The sequence below is a fragment of the Chaetodon trifascialis genome, chromosome 3 (assembly GCF_039877785.1).
Source record: "Chaetodon trifascialis isolate fChaTrf1 chromosome 3, fChaTrf1.hap1, whole genome shotgun sequence".
Taxonomy (NCBI): domain Eukaryota; kingdom Metazoa; phylum Chordata; class Actinopteri; order Chaetodontiformes; family Chaetodontidae; genus Chaetodon; species Chaetodon trifascialis.
Genome location: NC_092058.1, coordinates 24,989,371 through 25,011,893, shown reverse-complemented (window position 1 = coordinate 25,011,893; position 22,523 = coordinate 24,989,371). Strand labels below are relative to the sequence as shown.

Here is a 22,523-nt window from a genome sequence, read left to right as displayed (position 1 = left end):
TTAACTAATAGGGTGAATATTATGCTTGCAGTTTGGAGAAGTGTATAGCGGACTTGGAGAAGGAGGTCAAACTGGAATATGAACGTACTATGAACCGCATGAGCTTTGACAAAGTAGTGATGAGCCACCCAGAGGAGTTTTCACACATCACATTGCCACAGAAGGATCCTGAGTGTGTACCGCAAAAAGGTAAATCAGTTCGCTTTGTATAAGTCAATGGGGTCAAGATTCTGGAAATATATTGCCACCCAATACCTGACATTCACCGTCAGAATCTAAACACTGGTTTGTTTTGTGTACAGGGTGCGTTCCAGTTCCTCACTTTGCCTTTCAGAAGAACCGAGGTGCCTTTGTCTTCCGTTCATTGCTAACGAAACCAGAAGTGATCTGTGTCCTATCTGAAATATGGTCTGAGTGTAACAAAGTAGTAACGATGAGGCTGTTCAATGTCACCTCCATCAAACCACTGCGACTCGATGAGTTTGAATTCATTCAGACTCAAATGCATACTCAGGTATTGTAGTATTTGGTCTAGTATTTAGTCTTTTTTTCTTCTGTCAGTACTTGGCTATGACTTCAAAGTAGCTTTCATTTCTTCAATGAATGAATTTGAATGCTTGGTTTGATTTTCTGGTAATCACTTGTGGGTCATTAGAGTGGGTCATAAGAGCAATTATGGCTTATTTATGGTCAAACCATTTCCAAAAGATTAACAACAACAACAACAACTCTTGTTTTATTTTAAATCACTATGTTACAGGTAAAAAAAAAATCAAATCCCATTCATTTACATTTAACCATGCATAAATTTTGTTGCTAATGTTGACTGGGAATTACCATAAATACAAACCCTGCTGAAAGAGAAAGATACCTGAATTTCATATAGATATAAAGCAGCAAATCTTTTCCTCCCTCTCCAGATAAGTTTTTTTCTTAGGGACACGTGGATGGTCACACTGAGCAACAGCTTCCGTTCCAACTTGCAGAGTATTGGTACTGGCACGTACAACGTGAATGAGTCCAGCTGGGAGATGTACAAGATCTCGAAGCTGTACAGGCTGATGGTTATGGTGCGCTTCATCCTGCAGGACACTCTGCGCTTCCTCGTGCAGAATTCGCTGATCAGTCTGACTCAGCTGCTGGTGGACGCCTGCCACAGTGTGTTGACATGTCCTCAGGACCTGGTCTGGGGGAACAGCCTCATCACCAGCCCCTACAAGTAGGATAACATGCACTTGCACATGGGCACACATGGGCACACACGGGCACACATTTACATTTATATAAACATCTTCACACAATGTTGTACTGATATGCATCTGTATTTTTTCATTGTGTAATGATATCTTGGAGTCAGTTATACATTATTTACTCTGTTCAGTTTTAATAAATGTTTGACAATGAATGTAACATAATCTATTTCTGTGCTAAATTTTTATTATCATGTTGGTAATATTACTCCATTCTCCACAACTAGACCAAAGAAGAACCCTCTGTTCCTGGTGGACTTAGTTCTGGATCAGACAGGGGTTCATTACAGCACTCCTCTGGAGAATTTTGAGACGTCTATCGTCAACCTGTTTGATAAGGGCATTATGACCACGTACAATGTACCACAGCTTGATAAGGTAAAAAGTCTGCAATCACAGAGCATTGAATTACAAAATGGAAATGCGAGGATTTAAACCTTGTTCATGATGGATGATGATGATGACAAGAATTCTCTAAGTGACCGTGATTTAACCGTTTGTTGTCCATGCCAGTTTGTGATGCACAAGTTGTTCATCGGTGGCAATCCGCTGCTCGAGTCAGTGAATTTGTGGGAACCAGAAGTGACTGAGCTGAGAGAGAAGGCCTGTAATGCTCTGACACAAGCAGTCATACCTCTCAGGGCTTATGCTGCTGAATATGAGAAACACTTAGAGCTACACAACTTGGACATAGAAACCTTTCTCAAGTAAGTCTGCTCAGAATTACTTATGCAAGTTCTCCCACGAATTTAAGCACACGGGTCAGTCAGATTTATGGTTCATCCAGCATGCTTTCCTCATTAAATGGAGTCATTTATATTCTTCTCTGCCAGATCTCATACATATGCAGAACAGACATCCCAAGAAGTGAAGAAAGAGGTGGAACGACATCTCAAGGACAAGGAAAGGCTCGAACACTCCCTGCCATCCTCGATTGTCATTGGTCCATTTAATGTCCGTGTGGAAGCTGTACGTCAGGCTCTCTCCAACAAATGCAAGGCTTTAGCTAATGCAATACTGGAGCACCTTATTCTGAAGCTGCGCAAGCAGGTTGATGATGTAAGTTGTGTTTAGAGGCCAGAAAACAAGTACTTCATGATACAGTATGTGTTACTATAATACAGTATATAATACTATACTATGTTCAACAGTGTATAGTACTATATGGGTATTATGTATTTAAGTGCTGTGATCTCTTTTTGCACACAGGACCTGCATTTCCTTCAGCTTAAGAACCAGGTTTCCTTTCCTTTTTAAGTTGCATTTTAAGTTTTTTATCTTGTGTATGTGTGTGTATGTGTGTGTGTAGGCATGTGAAGAGTTCATTGTTATGAGTAGAAGGCTGTCTGAGAAGCCCAACAGCATTGAGGAGTTGACTGAAAAGAGGGAATGGATGAAGCAAATCCCAGAACAGATCAAGAGTTACAAGGTGCGCACTGAAGGCATGAACCAGCTATTTCTGTGATGTGTCATATGAAGGGTTACTTCATCAATAAATCTAATTCTTTTTCTGATCTGTCCATAACAGGAACTCATTGACATGACTCTGTCAGACTATGAGCTAATAGAAGAATTTTGCTGCTGTCTTTCAGATGAGGATGTGAATAAAAAGTAAGTGTAAAACCATCATACTAATTTTTGGAAAATTAATCAGAATTGTAATTTGTATGTTCTCATGTGGGATGAAGAGTAATACATCGTCATATAGTGATTTCTATAGTTTGTTTCTCTGTGCAGGTGGAGAGCTATTGGATGGCCTCACAGGATATTCAGCCAGATGGAAGCAGTAGCCGTCCAGCATTTGGAAGATGAGGAGCGCTTCCATAAGATTCAGCTGGTCGATCAGAACAACTTTGAGGATCAACTAGACTCTCTACAGGTCAGCTGAACCAACTAGGTTTTTTAATTCAACTGAAACTCACCAAATTATTTCAGATGAATTTCCACAAATGAGAAATGAGAAGAAAATAAGAAAATACCAGCAGGTGTCTCTGCAGATGAATACACCACCATGCACTTCGAGTGGGTCATAAGTGATAATTTAGAAGGATTACTTTCGCATGATTCTGTACATTGTTTTTGAGGAAAATCCTGCATATTATACCTTTAATGGTCTTTTCTATTATTCAGGTTAAGCAAAGTAAGTTGATGCCATTTGGTTCTAAATCGTCACAATTGTGTTTATAGATGCTGGTTGCTGGGTTTGCGGCCCATGCAGACATTGATCATGCCCATGAGGTGGCCAACGAGATGAGGCGTACAAGCAAGCAGCTTAAGGAGTGCCAGACAATGGCTCAAACCTACAACACCAGAGAACGCCTGTTTGGCATTCCTGTCACAAATGTAAGAGAATCCGTCAAGCAAAATTATGTCTAGATGCATTTTGTCATTCCAGGTGCCAGATCACCCCCCTTTGTTTAGAGCTGTTAAACAAACTGGAGAGGAATATAAATTTGTCAGTGAAATGTAAATGTATATTACAGTATGACCATCTGCAGAAGTTGGTAAAGGACTTCCAGCCTTATAAAGACCTATGGACCACTGCCTCTGATTGGCTGCGTTGGCATGAGGGCTGGCTCAGTGACCCACTGTCTTCTATCGACCCTGAGCAACTTGAGCGTCAGGTCACAGATGCCCACAAGACCATTCACAAATGTATTAAACAGTTCAAGGACATTCCTGGTAGGCGACACGACTGTATTTCACACTTGACAAAGGGAAGTGTGATTGTTAATGTGGCTAACATTTTTTTTTCTTGGCCTGTTTTCTTTGACACTAGACTGCCAGATGGTGGCAACTGTCATCCGTGGCAAGATTGAGGACTTCCGACCTTACATCCCTCTGATTCAGGGCCTGAGAAACCCTGGGATGAGGAGCCGCCACTGGGAGATGCTCTCAGAGCGCATTCAGATGAAAGTCAAGCCCAAAGCCAACCTGACCTTCTCCCGCTGCCTGGAGCTTGGCCTACAGAACCACGTCAATGACATAGCTCATGTGGCTGAGGTGGCTGGGAAGGAGTACACCATTGAACAGGTACATCTGAACAAGTGTCATACTCTAGATGAAGTGCTTTATGAAGTTTTAGGTTGTGTATTGTGTAGGATGTGTGATGAATTCAGTGTCAGTGGAAGTGCAAAGTTTGGAAAGAATATGAGCACATTTTTATCCACTTAGTGAGCAAAATAAAAAAATAAAATTGGTGGCTGCTCCTTTTTTTTTTTTTTACACTTTCTCACTCAGGCCCTGGAAAAAATGGAGCAAGAGTGGTCAGTAGTAGACTTTGACGTGTTGCCCTACAAGGAGACAGGCACCTACATCCTTAAGAGCCCAGATGAAGCGTCCCAGTTGCTGGATGACCACATTGTCATGACGCAGAGCATGTCCTTCTCTCCCTTCAAAAAAACCTTTGAGGGACGCATCAACACCTGGGAGAGCAAGCTGCGAATGACTCAAGTACAGACACACACACACACACACACACACACACACACACACACACACACACACACACACACACACACACACACACACACTCACACACACACACACACATACACACACACACACACACACACACACACACACACACACACTTAAGGTCTTGTGTCTTGTACTATTACAGTGTAGTGTCTAATGCTGTACTGATGCCCTCTTCTGGTGCTTGCAGGATGTTCTGGAGGAATGGCTGACGTGCCAGCGCTCTTGGCTCTACTTGGAGCCCATCTTCAGCTCTGATGATATCAACCAGCAGCTGCCTGTGGAAGGAAAAAGATACCAGCAAATGGAACAGACATGGAGGAGAGTCATGAAAAGTGCCTTTAATAATCGAAAGGTCAAAGCTTCCACAACACTTTGCGTTTAAGGAGAAAGGATTTGTTTTTATACAGAGATGATTGTAGACCTAGATGACGCTGCTCATGTTTGCTGTAAACTGTAAATGTGTGTTTCTGCATTCATCTCTAGGTGATTGAGCTGTGTTCAGACGCTCGTCTACTAGGCAAACTGAAAGAGAGCAACACCCTCTTGGAACAGGTGCAGAAAGGTCTCAGTGAGTACTTGGAGACAAAACGAGGGTCCTTCCCCAGGTGAGCCTCACTGAGTGTCCTGAAATTCTCCTTGCTCTCAATTTATGTTGTGTTAATGTTAAACAGATGTATCAGTCTTTTGATTCCACATATCATTCTCTGTAGAGGGCATGCTTTGCTGTCACTTTTTTTTTTGTTTTGCTTTGGTTACTATAAATGGGGGAAGCTATGATACTAAAAGGAAAACAAATATCTTGAAAAAGTACAGCTACTTGAATCAACAATGATATGTCAGTGGTCTGTGGTCGATTTGTGCCCAGAAACGAGTTTCCATGCTAAATGATGACACGCTGTTGATTACACAGACTTTTGCAGTGTACTGTACAGTGAATATTTGTTTGTAGGTTTTACTTCCTGTCAGATGATGAGCTCCTGGAGATTCTGTCCCAGACCAAAGATCCTACAGCTGTACAACCACACCTGCGCAAGTGCTTTGAGAACATTGCACGGGTTTGTTCTCTGCTCATTACTCTGCTCATATATTACTAAATGTACAACATGCAAACCACACTCAACTGAGACTTCTTTTGGTTCTCAGCTTCAATTCCAGTCAGATCTACAGATCACGCATATGTACTCTGGAGAGGGGGAGGAAGTGAAGCTGTTCCTGCCAGTGTGGCCTACTGGAAATGTGGAGGACTGGCTCAGGGATGTCGAGAAGTCTATGAAGACGACACTGAGGGATAATATTGACCGTTCACTCAAAATCTACCCTGAGGTCTCTCACTTGATCTTTTTGTTGTTTTCTACTCTTGTAGGTGAGGCATGTTGAAGCTGTCCAGTTTTGTAAGATCTGTGTGCTCTGTGTTCTCTTGACCCCTCAGCAACCTCGTGTAGAGTGGGTGTTATCGTGGCCCGGTCAAGTGGTGATAGCTGGCTGCCAGGTCTTCTGGACTGAGGAGGTGTCTGAGGCCTTGGAGCAGGGAGACTTGGCCAACCGCCTTTATCCTCAACTACAGACACAAGTATGCTCTTCGTGTTAAATTCACCAATATTCAGCCTAAATGACTAGAAATATCCTTATTGTGTGAAAAATACATGTATTTTTAATTGCTCATTGTGCACACGACAGGATACTTTATGCTTAACATGTTCTCTTGCCTCATAGCAAGAAGGTCGCCTGGTCGAATCCCAGGTCGGGCCTTTCTGTGTGAAGTTTGCATGTTCTTCCCGTGCATGCGTGGGTTCTCTCTGGGCACTCCGGCTTCCTCCCACAGACCAAAAACATGCTCATTAGGTTAATTGGTGACTCTAAATTGCCCCTACGTGTGAGTGTGAGTGTGAATGGTTGTTTGTGTATATATGTTGCCCTGTGATCGCCTGCCGACCGGTCCAGGGTGTACCCCGCCTCCCGCCCGTTGACAGCCGAGATAGGCTGTAGCCCCCCCACGACCCGAAAGGGATAAGCGGCATAGAAAATGGATGGATGGATGGATGTTCTCTGTCGTTTCTGAAGCTGGATGACTTGGTGCAGCTAGTGAGAGGACGTCTGTCTAGGATGCAGCGAGCTGTGCTGTCAGCCCTTATCGTCATAGAGGTCCATGCTAAGGATGTTGCAGCCAAACTGGTGGAGCAGAAGGTGTCAAGCATCAATGACTTTGAGTGGATCAGCCAGCTCAGGTTATCTATTTGTCTTGTAGTTCTGTAATTGTTCTGCTTGCTGTCACTCCTCATGTTGGAGTCCACTGTATACTTTCTGCAACAGCTCTGGCCACAGAATAAGTGTGATACTCTTCTGATGCTGTTTATAGATATTACTGGGCAAAAGAAGACTTGTACGTCCGTGCAGTGAATGCAGAGTTTTTGTATGGATATGAGTACCTTGGTAACTCTGGACGTCTGGTCATCACTCCACTTACAGACAGGTAGTTGTTAAGTCTAATGTTTTTCACTTTCCTGAATGTCATAGACTCTTTTGAATCCACCTGTCTCTGCCTCTTTCAGATGCTACCTAACCCTAACAGGAGCTCTACACCTGAAGTTTGGAGGGGCTCCTGCAGGTCCAGCAGGAACAGGAAAGACAGAAACCACTAAAGATCTGGGAAAGGCTCTGGCTATCCAGACGGTTGTTTTCAACTGCTCTGATCAGCTGGACTTCATTGCTATGGGCAAGTTTCTCAAAGGACTGGCCAGGTGAGAGGCAGTTTGTATAGTGTGATAGAATGTTGGTTTTTCTGTTAAATTTTCCAAATTGTCCATCAGTCACATTCATTTTGCTGTTTTGTCTTGTCTTCCATTTTGCAGCTCTGGGGCCTGGGCATGCTTTGACGAGTTTAATCGTATTGATGTGGAAGTGCTGTCTGTGGTGGCCCAACAGATCACCACTATACAAAAGGCCCAACAGCAAAGAGTGAGAGGCTGATTCATTGGAAATCCACATGCTGGTGTCTACTGTACTTATCCACAGAATGCTACATTTTATGTCAAAATCTTGTTGTTTTTTCCACCATACAGAGTTAACGTTAATGATGCCAGTCATTTAAATTCTGAAAGTGTCTTGCTGTTCATAAAATTTAGAATCAACTTTTAGTTTTAACTGAGTACTTTTCTGTTATGAAGTTTCAAAATGTATATACCAGTATTGTTTTTACATAAGCAGAATTTTATTTTCATTTGCCACCTCTGCATTCCACACATATGTCTAAAATAATGTACGTGTGTGTATGTTGCGTCTTTAGGCAGAGCGGTTTGTGTTCGAGGGGACGGAGATCCCTCTTGTCCCATCTTGTGCTGTATTCATCACTATGAATCCTGGTTACGCTGGACGCACTGAACTGCCTGACAATCTGAAGGTTTGAAATGATGATTGAATTTGAATTAACTGCATAACACTGAGGATAAGCAGACGGCGTACAGCAAACGAGATGATATCTTCTACAGGCCCTGTTCCGTCCTGTGGCCATGATGGTACCTGACTATGCTATGATAGCTGAGATCTCATTGTACTCATTTGGCTTCAGTGATGCCAAAGTCCTCTCCAAGAAGATCACCACCACCTTCAAGCTGTCCTCTGAACAGCTTAGCTCTCAGGTACTGCATGGATTGAGAGGAGGTCAGAATTAGAATCAGTTTAATCTCTATGTACATTTCTTTGTCCGGGATGTTGGTATATGTATGTGATATTGAAAAACGGTTCAAACTAAGGTGCATTTTTGCATGCATATTGTGACAGACATTATTTTTTTGTGTTGTAATTTGACAGCATTATAGAATATTGGCATATAACGCATAGTGACAAGGGATGGTTATATATGTGCATGTGTTTGCACTGGATATGTAAGAATATCAAAGATTGAAACTTGTGCTGACTTATTCTCTTGTTCACATGAAGGACCATTATGATTTTGGTATGAGAGCTGTGAAGACTGTGATCTCTGCTGCTGGAAACCTGAAGAGAGAAAATCCCAACATGAATGAGGTGAGAAATGTTTCTTTTATCTACCATGGGACTGAAGAAAACATGACAGACATTTTGACACACCTTTTTCTCTTGCAATGTCACTGTCTCCCAGGAGTTGATCTGTCTGCGGGCCATTCAAGATGTCAATGTACCAAAGTTTTTACAGGACGACCTGAAGCTCTTCAACGGCATTGTGTCCGATCTTTTCCCAAAGACGAAACAGGAGCCGATCAACTATGGCACTCTTGAGGAGGCCATACGTGACGTCTGCGTCAAGAAGAACCTCAAAGATGTGGATGGTTAGTGTGTCTGGAAGCATGTTTTCAGATATGCAGTCATGTATTTTTAGGATTGAGTTCATGAGAGTATTGTGGTGATTGCAGGATATATTAGTAAGTGTATTCAGCTGTATGAGACCACTGTGGTGAGACATGGCCTGATGTTGGTAGGACCGTCTGGATCAGGTAAAACCAAGGTGAGTCTTTGACTTGTTGATAAATTGTTTACAGTTTTATTCATAGTTTCCAAAGTTGACAGTGATTTTTGCTTTGCAGCGTACAATCCTGTATGTATATGTGTGTGTTAGTGTTATGAGATATTAGGTGCAGCAATAACAGCTCTGAAGGGCCAGCCCTCTGTGAGTGGTGGTGTGTATGAGGCAGTTCAGATTTATGTCCTCAACCCCAAGTCTATCACCATGGGACAGCTCTATGGGGAATATGACTTGCTCACACACGAGTGGTAAGACATGCTTTGTTCTACACAGACTACAGAACAAACAAAAACGTCTGGCTATACACACACACACACTTTGCCTTTTTCTTTATCTCTATAGGACAGACGGTATCCTCTCATCGCTTATCCGTGGAGGTGCAGCATCCATGGACAAAGAGAACAAATGGTACATGTTTGATGGGCCAGTGGATGCTGTTTGGATTGAGAACATGAACACTGTGCTGGATGACAACAAGAAACTGTGCCTTAGCTCTGGGGAAATCATGAAGCTCACTGATGTAAGCTTGACTTTTCACAGACTTCATTTTTGTCCCTGTGTCATCTTCTGTCCAATGCGCATTCAGACGTTGTGTGTCCTCCTCCTGCAGGTGATGACCATGATGTTTGAGGTGCAAGACTTGGCAGTAGCATCTCCAGCCACAGTGTCTCGCTGTGGTATGGTCTACCTGGAGCCCAGTATTCTGGGCCTCGTCCCATTTACAGAGTGCTGGCTAAAGCGGGTCCCTGAAGCCCTGAAACTGTACACGGAGCAGCTGGACTCCCTGTTTGCTAGGTTTCTGCAGGTGAGAGTGGGGAGGTGCAACCGAGAAACCAGTGGGCAATGTTATGATAGTACAAACAAGGTGCTGCTTTTGTTTTAATTTTTTTGTATTTGCACACAGGACTCCATCACATTTGTCCGTACATCAGTAAAGGAGGTCATCACATCCCTGGACAACAACCTTACCTGTAGTCTGCTTAAACTTATGGACTGCTTCTTTAACCCCTTTGACATTAAAGAGGTGTGTTCAGTCTATCTGTGTTCAACTAAACCCAATTAAATTCATTTATATGGATTTTTGTACAAATATGCTGTTTTAAGCAGCTAGAACATTTGGAACAGTTTCAGCTGGACTTATTTAGTACTATAGGAAAGCTGTACAAGCTACTTTAAAACACGAGATTCTCTTTAAAACTCCAATGTTGTTATTATTATTATTATTATTATTATTATTATATATGTTATTATTAAAGACAACAGCGATGTCATGTGTAATGTAATGCTCAAGAAGTTGATTGTGGTCCCCTCACCAATCCTTTATTGTCTTGCAGCGTGAGAGGCCACCTCCCCAAAAGAAACTGGACCGTCTGCAGGAGCTGATTGAGCCCTGGTTCTTTTTCTCTCTGGTGTGGAGTGTCGGCAGCACAGGAGACGCAGCCAGCTGTAAGCGCTTCAGTGCTTGGCTGAAGAATAAGATGGCAGAAGAAAAGGTCATATCAGCATCCCTGCTTTAGTATCCCATTACCAAATTGTTTTGAATGTAATTTGTAACGATAGCTGGATTATAGTGGGACTTTTTGATTAACATAAGTATGTTTATCCTTCAGATTCAGTTATGTTTTCCAGAAGACGGCCTTGTGTATGACTACAGGCTTGATGATGCAGGGATCACTAACTTGGAGGATGATGATGAAGATGAGGAAAGAAAAGTAAATGATGCATTTCCATACAGATTTTTCATGCAACCAAGACCATCACATGCGTTTTTGCTTTTCTCTCAGTCATCGTTATACTTGTACTCTAGGTCCAGTGGATCAGCTGGATGAAATCTGCAAAGAGTGTTGTAATCAGCCCAGAGACAAATTATGCTGATATCATTGTTCCCACTGCTGACACAGTGAGAATGTCCTTCCTCATGGATATGCTTCTGACCAATAAAAAACCTGTAAGTAGTTGGATTGTAGTTGAACTTACTCAACATAAACTGTTATTAGAAATAAATGTTAGAAAAAGGTCCAAACGGTATCACTTCTTACAGTAATATAAACTGCATATTTTATACTGATGCATTTCCTCTGCAGTAATAAAGGCTTCACATTTAAGTGCATCAATTTCCTTGAACAGGTACCATTAGACTAGATTTTAATTGTCTGTGTCTGATCCAGGTGCTCTGTATTGGGCCAACTGGCACAGGAAAGACCCTGACCATGTCAGACAAGCTGCTAAAGAACATGTCTGCTGAATATATCACACATTTCCTCATGTTCTCTGCCCGCACATCAGCCAACCAGACTCAAGATTACATTGACAGTAAACTAGACAAAAGGTATGTCTGCTCCACTATGCATTGTCCATCCAACTACATGTTATTATTTACAATACAACAACACGTCTGTGACTCACCATTTCAATGATGCCTGTGTCTGTGTGTCAGGCGGAAAGGTTTGTTTGGACCACCAATAGGAAAGCACTTCATCTTCTTCATTGATGACCTAAACATGCCCATGTTGGAGACGTATGGTGCACAGCCACCTATTGAACTGCTGAGGCAGTGGATGGACCATGGAGGCTGGTATGATAGGAAACAGATAGGTGAGAATGCTGCAGAGTTAGCGTTATTGCACCAGTAGCACAACTCCAAAAAAGCTGGGACGATGTGTAAAACGTAAATAAAAACAGAATGCAATCATTTGCAAATGAACTGTGTTTTATCTTGTTGGATTATGCTTCTCTTTTTTTCCTGCCCATTCTTCACAGGGACATTCAGGCATATAGTGGACATCAATTTTGCCTGTGCAATGGGACCCCCGGGTGGAGGCCGGAACCCCATCACCCAGCGTTTCACGCGCCACTTCAACTTCTTGTCCTTCACTGAAATGGAGGATGGCAGCAAGAGAAAGATTTTCTCCACCATTCTGGGAAGTTGGATGGGTGAGTCGTTGCTGATGATATGTTTGAATTTACTGGTAAGACAGGTGTTGCAGGGTAGAAAGTATTTACATTAGCTTGTGAAAAAAGTAACAACAGTTTCTAACTGCATTTGTCTTCTCTTTCAGATGGAAATATGAGTAAAAGGGAGCCAGGCAGTAAGTCAGGGACACAGAGAAACAAAGTAGACAATGAGTGCAAAGTGTGTAAAATGCATCAGCATAAGTTAGTATCACTCATGTAATAAGAGAAGTCATGTCATTTTATTCCTAGAGCATATTAAAAATGACAAATGTTGAACAGAACTTCTGGAAGTGTCTTCCGATAAAGCATTGTCTCAAAATTGTTGCAGTGAATATAGTTTCACATGAATTTTATGATTCAGTGTTGTCTCTTCTCTCTTCTATCCTGCTGTTTTCCATCAGGACCTGTGCCAGCTATCCAGCCGCTGAATGAGGCTCTCGTAGACGCTACCATCCGAGTCTACTCTACCATTACCTCCCAGCTCCTTCCAACTCCAGCCAAGTCCCATTACACTTTCAACCTCAGAGACCTGTCCAAAGTCTTTCAGGGCATCCACATGGCTGAAGCTGGAATGATAGAGGTAGTCAGATCCAAAAGAATCTAAGTAATCTGACATAATCACATTACTATGACGTAGTCACTTCATCCATTGGTTTTCACAGTGTTATAACTGTGGAAATATTATGGATGACACAGAATAATCATGTTTGAAGAAATGAAGACTTGAAGGGTACATAAAGAAACATTTCTCATCAAAATCCCCAATATAAAAGTAGCATTACTCCGGTGATTTTAGGACAAATTGCAGCTGCTGCAGCTGTGGTACCACGAAAGCTGCCGGGTTTTCCGGGACCGCCTGGTGTGTGCTGAGGACAGGGACTGGTTCAACAGGCTCCTGATGGACTGCATTCAGGAGTTTGACTGCAGCTTTGAAGAGGTTGTGCCCTACCAGCCTGTTCTGTATGGAGATTTCATGATTCCTGGAGCTGACCACAAAGTCTACTCGCTCATACAAGACAAGCAAAAGGTGAGTGGTGCCTACCAGTTTTGGAATTTTAAGGCACATTTTTCTGTAGCATAACAGATGACCAGTTGACTTATGGGTAGTTGCATTGCACTTTGTGAAGGTGCTTCATTTTGCTTAATCTGTTTTTTCCACTCTGCAGCATAAGAGGGTAACCATGTACCAAAATTGTTGTTTTCTTACCCCCATGTTATGTCATCAAGTTGGTGAAAGTGATGGAGGAATACATGGAAGACTACAACCAGAACAGTACCACCAAAATGAAGCTGGTGCTCTTCATGGATGCCATTGAGCATGTATGCCGTATCAGCCGCATCCTACGCCAGCCCCTGGGCAATGCCCTGCTGCTTGGAGTGGGTGGGAGCGGGCGCCAGTCACTCTCTAAACTGGCCTCGTATATGTGAGATTTCCACTCTTTGTACAACATATCTGCTTTTTTGGAGGATCACACTTCTGGGTTTCGCATGTTTTCTATACTAATATGTTACTTCTGACTTCTGTAAGCAGAGACACACATTTTTTGAATTGATGTCCTTCTTTATTCGAAGTATCCTGTGGCCTCATCCTCATAGTGCATTTGTCCATACTCAGGTCAGAATATGAGTGTTTCCAGATTGAGCTGGCTAAGAACTACGGTCAGGCAGAGTGGAGAGAAGATATTAAAAGCATCATGCTGAAGGCTGGTCTTAAGAACCAGCAGATCACCTTCCTCTTTGTAGACACACAGGTAAACAGTAGTTTTCTCTTATCACCTGCTAAAGTATGATTGTGTGGCTTACTTTAAGTCACTTTGAATGATTATGATGAGCATAAAAAAAATACAAAATGTAGATATGAATGATCTAAAGCATGTAAATTGTAAAGTCATGAATCTCTCCAGAGGACAATGAAGCATTTTACTCATTATTCACTTTGTGTTAATCCCCCAGATTAAGAGTGAGTCATTCCTGGAGGATATCAACAACATTTTGAACTCTGGGGATGTTCCTAACCTGTATGCAACAGATGAGCAGGAGCGCATCCTGACGGCCATGAAGCCAGTGGTGCAAGAACTGGGCCAGCAGCCAACTAAAGCCAACCTCATGGCTGCATACATCAGGAGGGTCCGCAGCAACATCCACACTGTGCTCTGCATGAGGTTAGTCATTTTACAAAGTTTTTTTCTGTTGGTCAAAAGTAGAGTAACACCTGTGGATAAAGTTTCTCCATCATCTTTATTCTTATTATTTTTCTTTGTTCTTATTTTCTCCATTTCTCTTACTCACACATGTCTTGGTCATTTCCTCCTCTACAGTCCGATCGGTGAGGTGTTTCGTGCTCGGCTCAGGCAGTTTCCCTCGCTGGTGACATGTTGTACTATAGACTGGTTCAACGCCTGGCCAGAGGAGGCTCTGCAAGCTGTGGCCACATCGTTTCTTAATGAGCTGCCTGAGCTAGAGGCCAGCCCCACAGCCATGAGTGGACTGGTGAGGATGCTGTGTGTGTGTGTGTGTGTGTGTAAGGGTGCTTTAGTGGTAACATTGGCAAATCAAGTACAGTACATACATGAGAAAATATCTATAATTTAAATAACCATATGCAGAAACAAACTTAACCCTACAGTAAATTTGAGAAAGGCTTATGATTTTATATTTACATTTCACCACCTCGTGGGTTGTCACACTGAGCCAATGCAGTATTTGTCTTATGTCTTTTGATAAGAGGTAAGATATAAGATAGCATAGATCAGTGCATACACATGTGGGTCACAGTGACTTGAAACTTGCTTTAGAAAGGCAGTCTAACACAGTCAACATTAACATGTTTTTAAGAATATTACATTTAATAATGATGCAGGATCTTTTTGGTCCAAACCCCACCACTGTATAAGAAATGTGCTGTTTAATTAATGTCAATGAGATACTGGGTACTTTATCACTGCCCGTGAGCCCTGATTCCTAGACAGTTGAATCATGATAGTGTACTGAAAGACAATATGATGATGAGGAAATGTGGTGCGTATATGTTTGTTTATTAATTTATGATTCAAGAGTGGCCCAGAGAAAACAAACATACTGTAAGTGAGGGAAATGCATTGTTTAGAAAGGAAGTAACCGCTTACCCTAAACTGACTGGAAAAACCACTATGGAACAATAATATGTGTGTGAGAGGATTCCTCACACAAGGTCGCCTGTCTGATTGCTCCTCTGCTGCACTTGCTTGCTAAGCATTTCAATGCTTAGAGTAATTTGAAAAGTTTTCACTGCACAGCAGGCTGCTCACTGTGGTGGATTGCATCCCTTAAGCAACTCTGTGCAAATGTATTATAATATCCTGGTTAAGTTAATAGGAACTACTGGCTGCCTGAAAAGAAAGGGAAAAATCTACAATCAAAAGTCTAAAATTGCTTAAAAAAACTGTCATTAAGGACAAGCTCTCCTTAATTGATTCCCTTCTCCAGACTTCGATGTGTGTGAAGATCCACCAGATGGTAGCCCGGAAATGTGAACAGTACCTGACTGAGCTCTCTCGGCACAACTATGTGACACCCAAGAGCTACCTGGAACTGCTCAAAATCTTCTCAGACCTCACCGGACGCAAGAAGCGGGAACTGTGCAGTGCTCGTGAGCGCATGAAGACTGGCCTGGACAAGGCAAAGCTCTGGACTGGAAAAAATAACAATAATAGAAGTTTGTACATTTGCTTAATTAGCACTCTTACGTGACTGCCTGCTGTTCTGTGATCTTGTAGCTTCTGAGCACAGCGGAGGATGTGAGTAAGATGCAGGAGGAGCTGGAGACGATGAGGCCTCTTTTGGAGGAGGCTGCTAAGGATACTGAAGTCACAATGGAGACCATCAAAGTAAGGGAAAATAGAGGTAGAAATGTCTGAGCCATGCAGTAGTTATATAATTTATAGACACTGATATAAATTGCATATAGTGTCCTTCTTTCTATACAGAAATGTTCAATTGATGTTTTTGTTTTCTCGATCACAAAACAGAAAAGCAATGATAGTGTAAGAAAAACTGGAGGCCAATGTTTTTCTTTGTACAGTGTTTGTCCCATGTATGTGCATGAGCTGTTTTGCAAAACTTTGCAACTTCTCACCTATTCACCTTGAGTGTGATTATACTCTGCATTGCCAGAAAGACACAGTGGTTGCAGAGGAGACGCAGAAGTCTGTGCAGGCAGAGGAAGCCAAGGCTTCAAAGAAAGCCCAGTTTGCAGGAGACATCGCAGCAGATGCACAGAGAGACTTGGATGAGGCTCTGCCAGCTCTGGATGCTGCCCTCGCCAGCCTCAAGTCACTCAACAAGAGTGATGTCACTGAGGTTGGGGATTTTGATGATGTTTGGTGAAGATATCCTTCAAATACTACTGCACTCTTAGTTTACATGTGGAATATAACATCCTAAATATTTTCGTCCATAGGTGCGAGGTATGCAGCGACCTCCTCAGGGGGTGAAGCTGGTTATTGAGGCCGTGTGCATTATGAAGGGCATCAAACCCAAAAAGGTACCTGGAGAGAAGCCTGGCACCAAGGTCGATGACTACTGGGAACCTGGTAAGGGTCTGCTACAGGACCCTGGCAAGTTTCTGGAGAGTCTCTTCAAGTATGATAAGGTAGAGCATGTGCAGTATGTAGTGGATTTCTTTCCATGTCGTTGTATGTGTGCCGTCGTTGGCTCTCCAGGACATAGTTATCATCTCTTTCAGATTTGATTTTAAGCTCCAAAGTTCCCTACACTTCAGTGTTTGGTGCTGATTTTCCTGTTTGGGATCTGTGAGATGTATTTAAAAAAGATTTTTCTGCCACTAATCATTTCTGCAGGACAATATCCCAGATAGCGTGATAAGTCTAGTCCAGCCCTACATAGATAATGAGGAATTCCAGCCAGCCTCCATTGCCAAAGTTTCCAAAGCCTGTACCTCCATTTGCCAGTGGGTGCGAGCCATGCATGTATATCACTTTGTGGCCAAGGCTGTGGAACCTAAAAGGGTAAAAACTGTCCACATTTGACACATTGACTTTGTTAACCATGTCAGACACCACTGCACTTACATGTTTTTCAAACAAGAGGGTTGTCTAAACATTAAAAATGTAAATATTTGTGCAGGAATCTCTCCAGAAAGCCCAGGAGGACTTAGCAGCGACTCAGCGCATCTTAGATGATGCCAAAGAACAGCTGGCAGCGGTGGAGAGTGGCATCGCCAACTTGCAGGCCAAGTACCAGGACTGTCTGGCTAAGAAAGACGAGCTGGACAACAAGTATCAACTGTGTGAGGCTCGCCTTGTCCGAGCAGACAAGGTCAGAAAGAGGGATAAGATAAGACAAGCTTCATTTGATTCTCAAGGGGACTATTCAGCAAGGTAGCAGCAGAGAGGTGGTTACGAAAGGGATACAGATATGTAGAAAACAAAACATACAAATAACAAATAAATCAAAGTTAGAAGCCTATAAACATAACCTTCTATACCCTAAAATGATGTGCATAAATGTAATGTTCATGCAAAAGTGATGTAGTAGATATTTGGAATATATGTAGATTAGTTTGTATGCATAATGAATATAGTACACAGTGCAAAACAAATAATGAAATGAACATCTAAATCTACATTTTACAGTAACGTGATATATACTGTATATTCATATAATACATACAGATATGTAATCAAATAAAATATATACAGTAAATGCAATGTATTATTTAGATTAACAGTTTTTTCTTAACTTCTTCACTTTCTTAACTTCTTTAATATTGATATTGATTATGTCATGAAGATGCATTGGTGTTATCCAGCTTATAGGTGGACTGGCAGATGAGAAGGTGCGTTGGAAGGAGACAGTGCAACATCTGGATTACATGGTTGATAATGTGGCAGGCGATGTGCTTCTCTCTGCAGCATACATAGCATACCTGGGACCCTTCACTGTAAGTGGATTGTAACTCAGTGCATCACTAGAAAGATGTATTGAAATGTCACATTACACATTATATCCTGCATATAGACACATTTCCCATCACAATCAAGTGCATTTTGAAGATTCATCATTGTGATTGTGATGAAGTTCCCAACTTAAAAAAATAACTTTTCTGTTTGTTGTTCCAGTTGACTCAAGTAAAATCAAGACCTATTACAAACATAGAATTTGACCACGAGTGTCACGTATTGTTGAAAACATGAGTGTTCCAGTTCATATGTATATATGTAGTTGTCTTATTTAGTGTAGCACTTTGCATGATTTACAAGACGGCGCTTTGTTTTTTTGTGTTTAGGGAGAGTACAGGGCAGCCATGGCAGAGGAGTGGCTGCATTGTTTCAAAGAGCTAAGTGTTCCCCACACTGATGAACCCAACCTGATCAACACCCTAGGAGATCCAGTCAAGATCCGCTCCTGGCAGGTCAGAACCAGCTGACATTCAGGGTCTAAGCCTCTTAAATCAGTAAAAATAAAAGTGACCATCACTTTTTTGCATGCTTTTAGACTTTGATTAACTGAAGTACCTTTATTGTCATCATACTTTGTCATTTCTGTGTGCACAGATATCAGGTTTGCCGAAGGATAATCTTTCAGTGGAGAATGGTGTGATTGCTCAGCACTCTCTGCGCTGGGCTCTGTTCATTGATCCTCAGGGACAAGCCAACACATGGATCAAAAACATGGTGAGGACACTTCTCTGTGTGCTGATCTGACCATAACTGTAGAGGGTGCCAGTGAGACAAAATGATCTGAAAAGTAGCCATATTAGGATTTTAATTTATCCCCTCACACCACAAGTCTAGCTTGTAATTATGCTTATCAGTATAAAGAGTTGACATAGCAAAGTATCATATATGTCACTCAATATGTTGCTAAACTAGGCTTAGTACACACACACACACACACACACACACACACACACACACACACACACACACACACACACACACACACACACAGGTACCTGCTCTGCCTGTACTACAAACAGATAAGATAATATAAGATAAAAGAAGATAAGATAGGACGTTATTGACCCCACACTGGGGAAATTACAGCAAGCAGGTTGCAAAAAGCAAGCACAGTGACATAAAGAGGTCAAAATACAAATAAAAAGTATACAAGACACAAAAAACAACTACGTCTATGTACATTTGTACAGATTATTGAAAATAGTAAATGCCAAAGAATCCATTTGCTATAAAAAGTACTGTTGCTAGTAGTCTTATTGAGAAAAACTAACTACTGACATGACATGTATTGTATTGCACTTGAGAATACTATTGCACCTGACAAAAATACTATTTCACTCTGGAAATACTGGGTCTATGTATATGCACAATATATACAGTTTATGAAAATACAGTTGCCAATATGGATAATAAATAGTGTTATTGCACAGTTGAGAGAAATATACAACTTAGAAATTTAGAAATTGCACCAGGTGAAATGGATAAATGTGAGCAGAAATTAGCATTAGAGCATACAAAGACACAGAAAGGAAAACGGACGGTGCTGCTGTAACAAGCTGCCAGTCACACGTCGCCATCTTGGATCTCAATGGGCATATTGTTAGTGGGCATATTGTCAGGCCTACATCTTATTCATCACCCACAACTCATCTGGAAAGCTTCTTATTGTCTGTCCATTTGATCCACTACTCATTCATTCTTGCTTCCTGATGCCACCAAGGAGCGGGACAATGGATTGGAGACTATAAAGCTAAGTGACCGGGACTTCCTCCGCAGCCTGGAGAACTCCATTCGCTTTGGTAAACCCTGCCTGTTGGAGAATGTAGGAGAGGAGTTAGATCCTGCTCTAGAACCTGTCTTGTTGCAGCAGGTGAATACACACACATCAATTGCAACAGACCTCACTTCACGCAAATCTATCCACCATACACTGTTTTGCTTGACTAATTGAATTTTTGGCCCTCAGACATTTAAGCAGCAAGGCAGCACAGTGCTGAAGCTGGGTGATTCAGTCATCCCTTACCATGAAGGCTTCAAGATGTACATCACCACCAAGCTGCCTAACCCACACTACTCTCCAGAGGTCTCCACCAACGTCACGCTCATAAACTTCACCCTGTCACCCCGGTAACATGTTTTAAACAGATAAAACTGTGTGTGGCTTTGTACAAGACAGAAAACCAATCATTCAGAATCAATATAGGGTATTAACGTTATCCTCACAACTACATCTGAGTCTTATCGTCTGTGTTTGTGTGTTCCCAGTGGTCTAGAGGACCAGTTGCTGGGTCAGGTGGTCACTGAGGAACGTCCAGACCTGGAGGAGGCTAAGAGCCAGCTGATCATCAGCAACGCCAAGATGAAACAGGAGCTAAAAGAAATTGAGGATGAGATCCTGTCTCGACTCAGCTCCACAGAGGGAAACCCTGTGGACAATGAGGAGCTCATCCAAGTGTTGGGGGCTTCCAAGATCAAAGCTGGAGAGATCAAGGTCAGACAGTGGGAAAGATATTTTCTCTAATATCAATGAAGTTCCCTGTTTTTTTCTGATGTATGACCCCCCCTCCAAAACCTCATATATGATACTTGAGCCATCAACAATATTAGCTACTACTGTTGGATTTTCTACTAACGTGCTGGTTTTACTGGCAGGCCAAAGTGATGGCAGCAGAGCAGACAGAGCAGGACATTGACGCCACCCGTCTGGAGTATGTGCCAGTGGCTGTGCGTACACAGATCCTCTTCTTCTGTGTGTCGGACCTGTCCAGTGTTGACCCCATGTACCAGTACTCACTGGAGTGGTTCCTTGGCATCTTCATTGCTGGCATTGCCAACTCCGAGAGAGCAGGTAGAGAGACATTCCACAGTAAATTTAGTTATGCCCTCTGGTTGTAAGATTATACACAGAATAGTGCCCGTGCAGCTGGAAAGACATTAGGACTGTTTTATGACACTGAAACCAGATGAAATACATCTTTCTGTTCCAATGACTTTTTCTTGACATGTGTCTCACAGACACAGTGGAGAAGAGAATCGCCAACATCAACGAATTTTTCACCTTCAGCCTGTACAGCAACGTGTGTCGCAGCTTGTTTGAGAAGCACAAACTCATGTTCGCTTTCCTCGTGTGTGCTCGCATCATGATGAATGAGAACAAAATTGATATGGTGAGCTGGAAATTACAGTCCCCTCCCTGCCCTCTTTAACTTCCTGTAGGAAGTCGAGTTAAGCAGATTAAAGTAGATTTCTTGAAATCTGCGTTGTCTCTTTGTGGCAGGCTGAGTGGCGCTACCTGCTATCTGGAGGGATGCCCGTACAAAGGCTGATCAACCCGGCAGTGAGTTGGCTGTCTGAGCGTGCCTGGCAGGACATCCTGGGCCTCAGTGCCCTGGTCAGCTTTGGCAACCTAGCAGAGAGCTTCACTGAGCATCTGCAGGGTTTCAAGAGAATTTTTGACAGCAACCAGCCGCACAGGCATGCAAAGATAACCACCGTGTCAACAAATGCACACTTTTCTTCATTTGTACTGTACAGCTGTCCATCTAACAAGGTGTGCATGTGTGTATGTTTGCCTATAGGGAGCCCCTCCCTGGAGAATGGGACACAGAGCTTGACTCATTCCAGAAGCTGTTAGTCCTGCGCTGTCTGAGAGCCGACTGTCTCGTTCAAGGCCTGCAGGACTTTGTCTCAGCTCAACTGGGACAACGCTTCATAGAACCTCAGGTACACTCCTCTTGACTATAAAAGCAGTATGTATGTTGTGACACAACAGTTATTCTTTCTTTCCATATCTGTGACAGTGGCTTAGAAGTATGGTAACATTAACAAGGCAATGATGATTCAGTGTGTTCTGGCTGAGTCAGTGCAACACTGTTTAACTTCAGCTGAGAATGATTTCTGCTTGTTTGTTCTGTGGTATATAACAGGAGTATTGATGGCTTGTTACTCATTTCTCCTTCAGACGTCAGACCTGTCTGTGGTCTTCAAGGAGTCATCCCCTGCCACCCCCCTCATCTTCGTCCTGTCCCCTGGCACTGACCCTGCCGCTGACCTCTACAAGTTTGCTGATGCCATGCATTTCTCCAAGAAAATGAATGCCATCTCTCTGGGCCAAGGCCAGGTCAGAGCCTGGGGGATGCCTGGGAATTCTCTCACTCTCTGTGTCTGACTCTGGAGGAAAGCCACTGTAAATGACTTTCTCACAGAACCAGGCCATCCTCATTTGTCTTGTTAAGATTGGCCACCTCTGCGCTAATTGTTTCCTCTATTTCTGACCATAGGCCACGACAGTGTGCCATATTACTGCGACAGATGCTAGATTCCAGGACACCATAAATGAGCCCAGAAAACAATCACATTAAGATCATGGCCAGGTTTCAT

The 22,523-nt window shown here is 42.5% G+C and overlaps 1 protein-coding gene across 1 annotated transcript in view; it reads left to right on the top strand.

Moving 5' to 3' along the window:
- dnah1 (dynein, axonemal, heavy chain 1) overlaps positions 1–22,523 on the top strand; it is a 30,789-nt gene that overhangs the window by 2,902 nt on the left and 5,364 nt on the right. The window contains 61 exon segments of the mRNA XM_070958532.1: positions 32–189; positions 303–514; positions 921–1,219; positions 1,478–1,628; positions 1,764–1,957; positions 2,084–2,309; positions 2,560–2,679; positions 2,779–2,861; positions 2,988–3,129; positions 3,438–3,593; positions 3,734–3,932; positions 4,030–4,283; positions 4,491–4,703; positions 4,918–5,082; positions 5,214–5,335; positions 5,680–5,785; positions 5,874–6,053; positions 6,160–6,300; positions 6,792–6,955; positions 7,087–7,200; positions 7,280–7,468; positions 7,580–7,685; positions 8,014–8,127; positions 8,216–8,365; positions 8,667–8,753; positions 8,848–9,034; positions 9,119–9,210; positions 9,322–9,476; positions 9,571–9,748; positions 9,839–10,033; positions 10,133–10,252; positions 10,563–10,721; positions 10,839–10,940; positions 11,036–11,176; positions 11,397–11,557; positions 11,666–11,823; positions 11,989–12,162; positions 12,288–12,317; positions 12,585–12,763; positions 12,980–13,210; positions 13,411–13,607; positions 13,799–13,934; positions 14,137–14,345; positions 14,502–14,673; positions 15,649–15,840; positions 15,939–16,049; positions 16,336–16,521; positions 16,622–16,813; positions 17,022–17,189; positions 17,308–17,499; positions 17,993–18,124; positions 18,470–18,595; positions 18,738–18,857; positions 19,864–20,013; positions 20,110–20,270; positions 20,409–20,634; positions 20,796–20,991; positions 21,159–21,310; positions 21,421–21,617; positions 21,722–21,866; positions 22,105–22,263. Coding sequence (XP_070814633.1) covers positions 32–189; positions 303–514; positions 921–1,219; positions 1,478–1,628; positions 1,764–1,957; positions 2,084–2,309; positions 2,560–2,679; positions 2,779–2,861; positions 2,988–3,129; positions 3,438–3,593; positions 3,734–3,932; positions 4,030–4,283; positions 4,491–4,703; positions 4,918–5,082; positions 5,214–5,335; positions 5,680–5,785; positions 5,874–6,053; positions 6,160–6,300; positions 6,792–6,955; positions 7,087–7,200; positions 7,280–7,468; positions 7,580–7,685; positions 8,014–8,127; positions 8,216–8,365; positions 8,667–8,753; positions 8,848–9,034; positions 9,119–9,210; positions 9,322–9,476; positions 9,571–9,748; positions 9,839–10,033; positions 10,133–10,252; positions 10,563–10,721; positions 10,839–10,940; positions 11,036–11,176; positions 11,397–11,557; positions 11,666–11,823; positions 11,989–12,162; positions 12,288–12,317; positions 12,585–12,763; positions 12,980–13,210; positions 13,411–13,607; positions 13,799–13,934; positions 14,137–14,345; positions 14,502–14,673; positions 15,649–15,840; positions 15,939–16,049; positions 16,336–16,521; positions 16,622–16,813; positions 17,022–17,189; positions 17,308–17,499; positions 17,993–18,124; positions 18,470–18,595; positions 18,738–18,857; positions 19,864–20,013; positions 20,110–20,270; positions 20,409–20,634; positions 20,796–20,991; positions 21,159–21,310; positions 21,421–21,617; positions 21,722–21,866; positions 22,105–22,263 — 9,826 coding nt within the window.